Raw genomic sequence first — 12127 nt, 5'->3', positions numbered from 1 at the left:
ATAGGATAAAGATGCTCAGAAAGAGGTGAAAAAAATAAGCACTTCCTTGAAGAGGTAAATAAAAGAACTTGCTCTTCAACAAATCAGATGTGGTCTACTAAAAATTTAAACTAATCAAAGTTGTGGTTTTTTTTTTTTATTATCCTTTTTTCTTTTTTGATGTAAGGGCAGTGTGCTCAGATCTGAAGGTAAAACCATGTTTCTGCAGAATGCATTCCACTGGTAGCACTACAAAACTAATTATGTTATTTGGAGAAATCTATTTCCTATAATGTCACTACAAAATGATCTTTAAACATGTATGCTTTATATTTTTCCTATAAATAATGAACTATAGTCTTCAGAATATTTCCTTAAATAAAATATTTAAATCAATTCAACAAAATGAACTCTAGTGAGTGTTTTATTGCTGCTTCAATGGCGACTTTATAAAACAAAATAATTTTACTAATGTGGTAGAAAAAGGGGGAAAAGGCAAAGGACATAAGTTGTTGATAAGAGAAAACAAAAAGGAAACTATAACTAGTAATTTTAAAAATGTGAAGAAAATTATAATAGAATACTGTTTTACCATCAAAATAGCAAGGACTTTTTTTCCTTAAAGAAACATTCAGTACTGACAGTGATGCCTCGAGGTGGACCATTCTCATGCACTGCTGCTGGGAGAGCATTTTGACCAAACATTTAGTAAAATTTAACCAGAGCCTTAAAAATATGTAAACTCTTTATCTCATAATTTTATTTTATAGAAAAAATCTTAAAGTGAAAAAGTACACTTATGCACAAATGTTCACAATAGCATTATTTTTTACAGTAAAACCCTATGTGAAACAGTAATAATCCAGTCAATCCTAAAGGAAATCAGTCCTGAATATTCACTGAAGGACTGATGCTGAAGCTGAAACTCCAATACTTTGGCCACTTGATGTGAAGAACTGACTCACTGGAAAAGACTGATGCAGGGAAGGATTGAAGGCAGGAAGAGAAGGGGATGACAGAGGATGAGGTGGTTGGATGGCATCACCGACTTGATGAACCTGAGTTTGAGCAAGCTCCAAGGGTTGGTGATGGACAGGGAAGCCTGGTGTGCTGGAGTCCATGGAGTCACAAAGAGTCGGACACAACTGAGCAACTGAACTGAACAGAACAGTAATAAAGCAGTTAACCATATTAGAATATAACTACAATAGAATATTTTTGACATTAAAAATAATTTCAAAAATGACATAGGGAAATGCACAGAGCATCTTAAGTTCAGGTACAAGACAAAATAATATATGCACATGATCTCAACTCTATGAAAATGTGCATAGAAGTTCATCTATTAAAAATGTTCATATTTCTGTAGAGTTGTGTTTTATTTCTAATATTCCCCAATTTTTAATAGTTAAAAGGATTTTTCAGTTGAACTTAACTAGCAGTGATCAATAGATTTCCCACTACCCTTTAACCATCTTTATCCTGGAAATCAGGTCAAAAATTGCTGGTTTGCTATCCCAAATGCATGGACACACATGCACACTTGTTACCTAAATTTCAAGCCTTGTTCTAGTGATACCAGTTCATCAAACTCAGCCAGTTTCTCCCTTTCATCTTTTATAACAGCCCATCAAGATACCTAAATCAGTCCAACTGATTCGTGCCCAAACTCTGACAACTAGTTTAACACTGAAAGTACTAGCTGAAGAGACAAGAGTTTTGCAGGTACACTTGTGTCCACAAAGCCTACCTCTGGCTAACCCTATACAGCTAGGAGAATGCACAAGTTGAGACAGGTGATTGATTCTAGCAGCAGAAAATAATGTAGAATCAGTCACATTGTAAGCTTTGCTGGAGCAGCTCATTCAAGCAGTGCGTGCGTGCTAAGTTGCTTTAGTCATGTCCGACTCTGTGACCCTACAGACTGTAGCCTTCCAGGCTCCACTGTCCATGGGATTTCCCAGGCAAGAATACTGGAGTGGGTTGTCACGCCCTCCTCCAGGGGCTCTTTCTGACCCAGGGATTGAACCCGTGTCTCTTATGTCTCCTGCATTGGCAGGTGTGATCTTTACCACTAGCGCCACCTGGGAAGCCAGCAGAAAGTGGTACAGAGACTTCGGCTAAGAATTATGAGAAACCACAAGAACACTCTTTAGTAATGGTGGGACTTGGGATCGTAATTGAAACATAAGGCCTAATCAATCTCACTTGTTTTAACAAAAGTCCTATTTGGTCCCTGTAGTCCATAATGCCTTCATTGGACAAATAGATGTCTCGATTGAGTGATAAGTTTCTGAATAAGGACTTGACCCAACAGGAGTGTAACTTTTCTGAAAGTTATTTGAATCTTGAAAATATTGTGAATTTCTGCCACATTTGACAGATTTCTCAGTAAGATGTTAATAGAGGAAATCTCTCTCCTCATTGTGGTAATACCATATCCTCTTCCAATTAACATCAGAGCCCTGCTGCCTGATCATAGCTAGTCTTCATCAGGTTTATAATCAAAGCATGTATGTGTGAAGCCAGCTAAGGACAATTTCCACATTAAATCCACCCTCCCCCCACTTTTAAAAGCTGAGTGGTATTTTTGGATGGCGGCATTATATGTAGATTATTACACTTAAACTCCAGTCACTTTCATACAAAGTGAACCATTATGAACTCTTTCCTCTCTGTAGTTGTTCACTCACCACTCATTCTACTGACCTTGGAGTAGACAGACTAGCGGCAGAGAGTTTTTGAAATGATTTCTCCTGGTAGGTCCCTGAGGCCAAGGCCATGGTATACCCTCCACCACAAAGTACACGAACTCCTATACTTTCAAGAGACTTCATATACAGCTTTGGAAAGGGGGAGTTCCAGTCCAGAATGTTTGAATGTGTTCAATTTCTGCATATAGTAAGGGGCATGTTATCATTTCTCGTAAAACATTCATGTAACTCAGTGTTCTGCTAAAATTTTAACAATTGTCATGTCTGGGTAATCTGCCATGTTATCTTTCTTACTAAGTATTGGATATCCTTCACAATCTCTGTTGTGCCTGAAAGTTGTCAAAAAGGTTTTCACTTAATCTTTGCATACTTTTAAAATATAAAAAGCTGTGTTAGGTGGATGGGACCATAGATCTTCTAGACCTGCCTTTTCATTTTACCAGCAAACAATTTTAGCTCTGATGCATAAGCAACACAGACAGGGTCAGAAAATTAGTGAGTGGCTGAGTCAGGACCAGGTTCCAGGTCTTGGAATCTCATGCCTTCTGCACACTTCTCTGAGGTCAGGGCCTTTTCCATTGAACTGAGTGGAGTCCAGTGTGTTTAGTGTTGATGGCGGGGAAGAGGGAAGTGGGAGGGAGGGAAAGAGTTCTGAAAACGGTAACACGTGCATGGTTTCACCTGTTCTGAGTGTTTTCCCTGTATTAGTTCATTTCATCCTCACAGCAGCCCTACTAAAAACAGTTTTTAAAACAGCCCACTTACAGATGGGGGATCTGAAGCATGGGGTATTATTTTTATTTTTATTGGGGGATACTTGCTTTACAGTGTTGTGTTGGTTTCTGCTATACAACAGCGTGAATCCGCTAGACATAGCCTCCCTCTTGGACCTCTCTCCCACTCTCTAGGTCAGCACAGAGCCCTGAGCTGAGCTCCCTGTGCTATATAGTTGCTTCCTGTTAGCTATCTATTTTACACATGGTCATGTATATATGCTAATGCTACTCTCTCAGTTCATCCCACCCTCTCCTTCCCCCACTGTGTCCACAAGTCTGTGTCTCTATTCCTGCCCTACAGATAGGTTCATCCGTGCCATTTTTCTAGATACCATGCCTGACACAGTACTAGATCTGAACTGGGCAGCCAGCTCCGGAGTCTGAGCAGTGGTCCGAACCACCATAGAATCCTGCCGACAAACGTGGGGATGTGGGAATAAAAGAAGGTAGAAGGAGAACAGGGGAAAAAAAAGGGGGGTGGTATTTAAAAAAGGATGGTAGAGAGGGATGGTAAAAGTGAAAAAAGAAGGAAAAGAAAAGAGCAAGGAAAAATCTTTCCTTGTACTTACTCTTTGGGTATTGATACCCATCTTCTGGTATCATTGTTAAGTACCCAACAATCTATTGGGCATATTGTTGTTTAATTGCTCAGTCCTGTCTGACTCTTTTGCAACCACATGGACTGTAGCCCGCCAGGCTCCTCTGTCCGTGGGATTTCCCAGGCAAGAATACTGAAGTGGGTTGCCATTTCCCTTCTCCAGGGGATCTTCCCGACCAAAGTATTGAACCCACATCTTCTGCATGGACAGGCTGATTCCTTACCACTGAGCTACCTGGGAAGCCCATTGTGCATCCTGACTTATATTAAAACTGTTTTTTGTATTTCCACCTTCTCCCCACAAGATAAGGAAAGAGAAAGAGGACGGGAATGGTGAAACTTATTTTAAATGACTCATTCCACTTGCTCTGGGTGTAGGGGAGAGCCTCCTTATGGACTGCATGAACTACTGAATGGGCAGTTAACAAGAATATTTCACTTCACAGTTAAAGATAAGGTCACATTTGTAGAACCAAATATGGTTACTATCTTGATGTTCTATGATTTTTTTAGAGCTCCCAAACCTATATTTTGCTCTACACGTCTAAAGTCAAATCGTGTTTTAAAAATAGCTTTGTTGAAGTATAATTGATATACAAAAAATGCACAAAGTGTGTAATTTGATATGTTTTGAGATATATGTATATACCACTATGAAACCATCACTGCAAGACAATGCAACCCTTCTCTCCTGACTCTCCCTAACCACCCCCCCCAATCCCCAACCACATATCTGTTTTCTGTCACTAGCAATTGCATTTTCTAGGCTTTTATATAACTGGATTGTATATTATGTACTCTCATTTTTGTCTGGTTTCTTTTACTCAACATACTTATTTTGAGATTCATTTATGTCATTCAGTTCAGTTCAGTTGCTCAGTCATGTCCAACTCTTTGCAACCCCATGGACCGCAGCATACCAGGCCATCACCTGTCCATCACCAGCACATCCCTGTCCATCACAAACTCCCGGAGTTTACCCAAAGTCATGTCAATTGAGTCGGTGATGCCATCCAACCATCTCATCCTCTGTCATCCCCTTCTCCTCCTGCCCTCAATCTTTCCCAGCACCAGGGTCTTTTCAAATGAATCAGCTCTTCGCATCATGTGGCCAAAGTATTGGAGTTTCAGCCTCAGCATCAGTCCTTCCAATGAACACTCAGGACTGATCTCCTTTAGGATGGACTGGTTGGATCTCCTTTCAGTCCAAGGAACTCAAGAGTCTTCTCCAACACCACAGTTCAAAAGCATCAATTCTTCAGTGCTCAGCTTTCTTTATTGTCCAACTCTCACATCTATACATGACTACTGGAAAAACCACAGCCTTGACTAGATGTTGAAGCTGAAACTCCAACACTTTGGCCACCTGATGCGGAGAGCTGGATGAGATGAGGATGAGGATGGTTGGATGGCATCACCAACACAATGGACATGGGTTTGGGTGGACTCTGGGAGTTGGTGATGGACAGGGAGGTCTGGCATGCTGCAGTTCATGGGGTCACAAAGAGTCAGACACGACTGAGCAACTGAACTGAACTGAACTGATTAGATGGACTTTTGTTGGCAAAGTAATGTCTCTTCTTTTTAATATGCTGTCTAGGTGTGTGTAATAATAGTTATTCCTTTTTATTCCTGACTGGTATTTTGTTACATATGCCACAGTATTGTTGTTTTTCTCCAATCACCTGTTAATGAACATTTGGGTAGTTGCCAGTATTTGATTATTAGAAATACATCTATGAATCTTCATATAAATTATTAAAATGGACATATGCTTTTGTTTCTCTTGGATAAATATTTAGGCAGAGAGTGGCTGAATTTATATGGTAGATTTATATCTAGCATTTTTAAAAACTGTCAAACTGTTTTCCAAAGTATCATTTTACAGTCTCACCAGCAGTGTATGAGAGTTCCACTTTTTCTAGCTTCTTGACACTTGGTATGGTCAGTCTTTTTTTTTTTTTTTTTTTTTTACTGAAGTATAGTTGACTTACAATATTATATTAGTTTCAGGTATTCAACAGTAATTCAGTTACATATTTTCCATTATAGATTATTACAGGATATTGAATACAGTTCCCTGTGTTGTACAATAGAGTCAGTCTTTTGCATTTTAGCTGCTACTTTGGGTACATAGTAACCTCTACTTGGGATTTTAATTTCCATTTCCCTAAAGACAAATTATACTGAGCTTTTTTCCATGTGCTTATTTGCCATTTATATATCTTCTTTGGTGAAGTGTCTTTCAATATTTTTGCCCATTATTTTAACTGAGTTGCTGGTTTTCTTTTTTGTTGAATTCTGAGAGTTCTTTAGGTATTCTGGATAGAAGTCTTTTATTAGATACAGATTTTGCCAATGTTTTATCTCCCTGTGGCTTGTCTTCCCTAATAGTGTCCTTCACAAAACAAAAGTGTTTCATTTTGATAAGACAATTTATATGTTCATGTATCTTGTTCTTGGTGCTATATCTAAATATTTTGCCTAATCCAAGGTCATAAAGATTTTCTCCTATATTTTCTTCTAAAAGTTTTTTAATATTTGGTTTTACATTTAAATCTGTGACCTGTTCTAGGTTAATTTTTGTATATGATCTGAGTTATGGATTGAAGTTCATTTGTTGTGTGAATGGATTTGCAATTGTTCCATCACCATCTGCTAAGAAGGTTATTGTTTCTCCTCTGAATTGCTTTTGCTCCTCTGTCAAAAGTCAGTTTTTCATATATATGTGGGTCTATTTATGTACTTTCCAGTTTTTTCCACTGATCTATTATCAGTAATAATGCCAATAGCTCCCTTGGTTAGTTACTTTAGTTTTCTCTTGTCTTGAAATCAGATATTCCTCCAAGCTTGTTCCTTTGCTAACTCTTTTTGACTACTCTAAGTTCTTTACATTTACATATGAATTTTGGAATTCTTTTTTTTTAGTTTCCACAAAAAAAATCTACCTGGGATTTTGATTGGCATTGTGTCGATTAATTTGTCTCCTCAACTCAAGAAGATGCACCCACTATGCACCATTGCCTGGAAACTCTCTCCAGACAGTGACCTGGGGCAATTGTAGGGCTTAACTTTGTTTATTACCTGTCTCGAGAACCACTGTCCTTTTTTTCCTGCTGACCAATATCTTGAAAACAACTGATTCATATCCATTGTCCATGTTTTGGGTTTTGAAAGACAGAAATTGTTAATTTGCAAGTTGTAACTGTGGTGCTTTCCAGACTCTAACATATTGACTTTATTTTTTTAAAGAAGTTTCTATAACATTCAAATATGTCTATTCTATAAAATAAAGCAAATTGAGCAATTGCACTATGAAATTAATTAATTGGACTTTGGTTAGAACTCTGAGATTTTTTTGTTTTTATATAACATTGTTACATTTTGGTCATAAAGTTTGCATATGAAGAATTAAATTGTATCTTTCCTCCTTCTTAAATACTCTATATTTACATTTCCTAATTTAAATTGGTAAACATGATTGGGAAAATAGTCTGCTGAAACGGCAGGTAGAAACGGCATCAGAAATTATTAATGGCACATAAATCTGCCTCTGGCAGAGCCCTCATTGGACAACCAGCCCCTTCCAATCTGGCAGACCATGGTGTAGTGTGGAAATCATCTGGTGCCTAACACAGTCTGTTCTCATTTTTAAAAGGTACCAGTCATGAAGATAGTGATTTTCCAGCCAACCTACCATTTAGTTGTTTATTTTGTCTCTCTGAAATGCATTTATTTCCTTAACGTTTTTCAGCCCTAGGAGCTCAAGTTACCCAATAATCATAATTAATCACATGTATATTGAGCTAACATGGAATTATCCAAGGGCTGGTTGAAGTTTGTGTGCAAGTTTACACAATGTGGAGTCTACCTCTAACGCTACCTGGGAAGCCCAAGAAAAAGAATAAAAAAATACAAAATTAGGTATGAAAGTAACTTTATTTAGAATGAAAGAGACATCACAACAAATATGAAGTTTTAAAAGCTGATAAATGCCACAAATATAAAAAAATTGAGAAAAATAACATGTCATTATTATTTATTAACTCTGAGGGACATCTCTGGGATATTGTTTCCTGTACTTTGTCACATACTTTGTTCTTTTTGTCATAAGATGTTAATTTTTAATGTCATTGTATATGAAAAGGATATAGGATAGTTACACTGGTCTCTCGCCTAGCATGAGTGATTGACATGTATTAATATTTTTCATTTCGGATGGTTTAGAAATGCCCCTCTCAGCCTCCTTTCTTATCACAAATGGCACGCAATGACTTCCTCCGCGGCACAGCTTCCCCAGGGTGAGTGAGCCTTGGGAGGACTCCCACCCCTGGAGCACTGTGAGCTGGCCTGGGGCGCCCTGTGGCAATGGTTGGTCCATCTCCGCCCAGCCTCTGTGCCTCCAGTTCCCAGTCCCATCACACCCCAGCCATGAGGGGGTCCCAGGAAACCTTGAAACCTAGATCATGGTGGGCCCTAAGCAGGAGACCAAGCAGCGCCTTGTCCACGTCCTTCTCCTTGGAGTCCAAGTCAGGGTCTAAAGCTCAGTGCAGGTCCCAGGAGCGAGCTGTCCCTGGGGCCACAGACGTGCAGGCTGGAAGTCGCCCATTGACCCTCCCGCCCACCACATCCATCTCAGTGTTCTTATGCCTGATATTTCAATGAAAGCTTTTCACTTGCTGAGATGGGTTGAGAAAGTGCTCCCAAAAGAGAAAAAATGTCTGCTTTCAGATATGAAGTGACAGAGAGAGAGCAGAGAAAGAGAGAAGAAGCCAGCAAAGAGAGGAGGCAGGTCAAGGACCAGACAAGAGGCAGCAAGCCTGAGGCAACGCCAAGACCAGCCTTTCTACTGCAAATTTAAAGTGCTCTCTTACTTCCCTAAAGACAATACAGAATTTTTTTTAATTTTAGGTGGTTTTTTTTTTTTTTGGTTGCCATAACCTTCATTCATTGAAATACAGACCCCATACTAAGATTAGGCATTGTGGCATTTCTATGACCCAATTATTATTTTTTTTAATTTTATTTCTAGACTTTAGTTTCTGATCTATTGTTTTAGCAATAAAGTAATCCTGCAGTACCCCAGTGTGAAGCTTAAAATGATTTAGAGGACCATCCCCGACAGCATGGCAGGAGTACCTGTTGTTTTCGAGACTCTTTGGCCCCTGGACTCATTGCTAATGGATTGGAAAAATAAAAAGATAACCTATTATTTTTATTGCTTGAGAGACCTGGTCTTACAACATATATGTATAGTGATAGCACACGTATCATGTTTATAACATTTTAAAAGTTTTCTTTTAAATGCAAAACAAGCCATGCTTCATAGTCATATTAAACTTTTAATTTTTATAAGTGTTCTCATGTGTAATATTTCAATGAAAGCTTTTTACTTGCTGAGATGGGTTGAGAAAATGCTGCCATCCTCCTCTGACCATGGAAGAAACTGGAACAAAGGTTAGATTTGCTGGAGGTCACATACCGAGTTCAAGAGTGAGCAGTGGTCAGACCCCTGTGTCCTGACTCTGAGCCTGGGCCTGTGCAGTGATGAAAGACATCATAATTGGAGCCATCCAATCCATCTTAAACCATGTAAGATTTAACATCCTTCAGGAACTAACTCTATTTCCTTTTGTTTTCATTTACCAACCAAGTGATTAAAGCAGCTAAAAAGGTAGATGTCTACAAAGATAAGACTTCTTAAAATTTGTATAATTGCTAACTTGCCAGAAATGTACACGAATTTCCCACAGTGAAGGAGATGGTTCATTGGATGGGAAAACAGTTATTTAAGATGGGGTTTGGATAGGGAGTTTAGGATATGTCTAAGATAAATTCATGGCAGTGGCCAGGAAAGATGCCTTCTTCTCCTTAGAGTATAATTTACTTACATCTGGTTGTGGTCATTTCTCCAAAAGATGATGCTCATAGTCATAATTTGTTTCCCTTTTAATTTTGATGTCAATATGTGATTTTTCACTGTTCCATAACTATAATTTACATTTCATAGCTTACTTAGTGGAGATTATGACCTATCTCACAGTTGCAAAACCCCCCTAAACATGGACTGCTTTATCTGGCTCACTGAGTTGACCAAGAAATCTCAATATGAGGAGTAAGCTTATTTGGATTTTTCCCAAACTCAGCTAGATACCACTAACACTGGGTTCCTTTATGAAAAGACCAGCTCGCTGGGATGTAGAAGAGACAGTGGCACATCCCCTCCTGACCTTCCTCCTCCTCCTCAGGCTAGGTGAGCTCTCAGAGCAGGGACCCTCTTGGGGATGTACAGGCCCTGGGAGAGAATGCTCTGCTGAACGTAATTAGCTAGACCCCACCTGAAGTTTCTAGATCAAGGGAAGAGCCAGTGGATGGAGTCAGGTCTCTGAAGAATCATCTACCCAAGCATACAGTGACCTACTGCTGCCAGCCTCTGACTCCGCCGCGGTCCTTTATTGAGGTATAAGTTACATACAACCAGATGCAATCGTTTCCAGTTGCACAGTTTGCTGCGTTTAGACAGATGTTTATGCCAGGGTCATTCCTACCACAAGCAGGGTATAAAATATGTGCATCCCTCCGGAAAGTTCCCTTGTGTCCCATCCCACTCAATCTCACCTGCCCCAGAACTAGGGAACCTCAAATCTTCTTCCTGTCACTATAGGTTACTTATTCTCAACAATGAATGAATAAATGAGCTCATTCTTCCATCAAGCACATTTTTGAGATTCATCTATAATATTTTTATTGGGTGGGTATATCAATAGTTCATTCCATTTTGTTGCTGTAATATTGCATAGCTTGAATATGCAGCAAATTGTTTATCAATTCACCTGTCTGAAAGTGAAAGTCGCTCTGTTGTGTCCAACTCTTTGTGACCCCATGGACTATACAGTCCATGGAATTCTCCAGGCCTGAATACTGGAATGGGTAGCCTTTCCCTTCTCCAGGGGATCTTCCCAACCCAGGGATGGAACCCAGGTCTCCTGCATTGCAAGCAGATTCTTTACCAGCTGAACCACAAGGGAAACCCAAGAGTACTGGAGTGGGGAGCCTGTCTGGGGTTGTTTGTAATTTGGGGTTATTATGAATGAACCTGATCTGAATATTCATGTAGAAGTCCTTCTAAGGATGTGTTTTTATTTGGAAAGTGAAGTTGCTCAGTCATGTCCGACTCTTTGCAACCCCATGGACTGTAGCCTACCAGGCTCGTCCATCCATGGGATTCTCCAGGCAAGAGTACTGGAGTGGGGTGCCATTGCCTTCTCCAGGGAATCTTCCCGACCCAGGGATCGAACCTGGGCCTCCCGCATTGTAGGCAGACGTTTTACTGTCTGAGCCACCAGAGAAGTTTTACTGGAGGGTGGGGGTAAAAACCTAGAATAGGAATCGTTGTGTCACTTGGTAAGTGTCTGTTAGCTTTAAAGGAAACTGCCGTGCTGTTTTTCAGACACTTGCACCATTCTGCATTTCCACTGAAATGTCTGAAAGTTCCAGTTATCTACATCCTCACCAATACTTGGCATTTTAGCTGTTCTAGTAGATGTGTGGCAACATCTCATTGTGGTTTTAATTATGACTAGTGATTTGATCAGAAATTCTGTGCTCATTGGGTATCTCCTTCTGTGACTCAATCACTCTGACTAGCTCCATGATACTAAATTCAATAATACCATAGCCAAAGCATCCTTGTAAGTTGCTGGCAGGTTATTACTTTTTCTTTCTTGCCTTAATGCTGACAATACATAATAAATCTGACAGAAGCTGTCTCCCAGGGTGAGACCATCCAAGCAGACTTTCAGAAATGCCCTGCATTGAACACTGAGCAGGTAGATTGAGCCTATGGCATTGAAACATTGCTGGGAAAAGGGAAATATAAACCATGGGTCCGTCCCTCTAACTCCATTGCTCTTCTCTGCTTATAGGAACCACTGTTGATACAAACTCAGGACTACTCCTGATTTCTGTGACCTCTCACAATACAGTCTATGCCGCGTATAGTGTTATTCAATTTAAAATTCTTTTGAATTGTTACCTACTCCATATGCACATGTATTCAT

General features: G+C 39.5%; 1 protein-coding gene across 2 annotated transcripts in view; it reads left to right on the top strand.

The window, feature by feature from the left end:
• The window catches only part of RMDN2 (regulator of microtubule dynamics 2), a 96796-nt gene that overhangs the window by 67533 nt on the left and 17136 nt on the right, over positions 1-12127 (top strand). Inside the window, exon 11 of one of the 2 annotated variants that reach the window (XM_070379719.1) lies at positions 5-388. The exons of the other annotated variant lie outside the window; for it this stretch is intronic. Coding sequence (XP_070235820.1) covers positions 5-58 — 54 coding nt within the window. The 3' untranslated portion in view covers positions 59-388. Of the gene's footprint in view, positions 1-4; positions 389-12127 lie in introns of those variants that run through there. 2 annotated transcript variants of the gene reach the window in all.

This window comes from Bos mutus, chromosome 11 (assembly GCF_027580195.1).
Source record: "Bos mutus isolate GX-2022 chromosome 11, NWIPB_WYAK_1.1, whole genome shotgun sequence".
Classification (NCBI taxonomy): domain Eukaryota; kingdom Metazoa; phylum Chordata; class Mammalia; order Artiodactyla; family Bovidae; genus Bos; species Bos mutus.
Note: the sequence above shows the minus strand (reverse complement) of the source record. Positions and strands in the feature narration are given on the sequence as shown.